The sequence below is a fragment of the Lottia gigantea genome, assembly GCF_000327385.1.
Source record: "Lottia gigantea unplaced genomic scaffold LOTGIsca_1090, whole genome shotgun sequence".
Lineage (NCBI taxonomy): Eukaryota > Metazoa > Mollusca > Gastropoda > Lottiidae > Lottia > Lottia gigantea.
The window spans coordinates 1-959 of record NW_008706979.1 but is presented as its reverse complement, the minus strand read 5'-3'; the positions used below and the strand labels follow the sequence as shown (position 1 = coordinate 959).

The following is a 959-nucleotide window of genomic DNA, read 5'->3' as shown; positions in this document are numbered from 1 at the left end:
CAATGATTCCCAGTGAAACCAATAAGAACCAATGATTCCTAGTGAAACTAATGACACCAATGATTCCCGGTGAAACCAATAAGACGCAAATGATTCCCGGTGAAACCAATAAAACACCAATGATTCCCGGTGAAACCAATAAGAACCAATGATTCCTAGTGAAACTAATGACACCAATGATTCCCGGTGAAACCAATAAGACACCAATGATTCCCAGTGAAACCAATAAGACACCAATGATTCCCGGTGAAACCAATAAGAACCAATGATTCCTAGTGAAACTAATGACACCAATGATTCCCGGTGAAACCAATAAGACGCAAATGATTCCCGGTGAAACCAATAAAACACCAATGATTCCCGGTGAAACCAATAAGACACCAATGATTCCCGGTGAAACTAGTATTACACCAATGATTCCCAGTGAAACCAATAAGACACCAATGATTCCCAGTGAAACCAATAAGACACCAATGATTCCGAGTAAAACTAGTAAGACTCCAGTGAAATGAAGAGGCAAACTATCTCAAACATACTTTTATGGTAACAGTGATTCTTTATGACGGGGTCGGTCAGATTCGCCATCAGCTTGCAGAGGTTGAAAATTCAGTTGCTTTCAGATTGTACTTGTCACAAGGTCAATTTGAGTCTGCTTTAACTCTGCGCTCAATCATGATGTAGGGTTAATAGATTTAAATGTATACAATCGTTTCTAAAGAATAGGTTCATCTCGAATTGTGTCTCTCTGCTTTGGCTACGGGGATGGATAAACGACCAAGAAATTCAAAATATTTAATTCCCAAAAAAAAACTTATATTCTACAACTAGTAGTAGCGCATCCTTCTAGAACTTGGGTTGGAATAGGGGGCAGGCTGATTGAGTCGGGATACAACTGTCGGGATTGAAAAGCACTATGGATACACTGTGGGTCTGAGAGGTACCTCATGGAAAAAAACTGA

The 959-nt window shown here is 39.7% G+C and overlaps 1 protein-coding gene across 1 annotated transcript; it reads left to right on the top strand.

Moving 5' to 3' along the window:
* Window positions 1-293: 293 nt before the first annotated feature.
* On the top strand, window positions 294-512 carry LOTGIDRAFT_146750 (hypothetical protein; the record flags this gene model as incomplete). The annotated part of the gene is made up of 1 exon (XM_009046977.1): window positions 294-512. One exon carries the CDS (start codon window positions 294-296, stop codon window positions 510-512), a length of 219 nt encoding a protein of 72 aa, XP_009045225.1.
* Window positions 513-959: the final 447 nt, after the last annotated feature.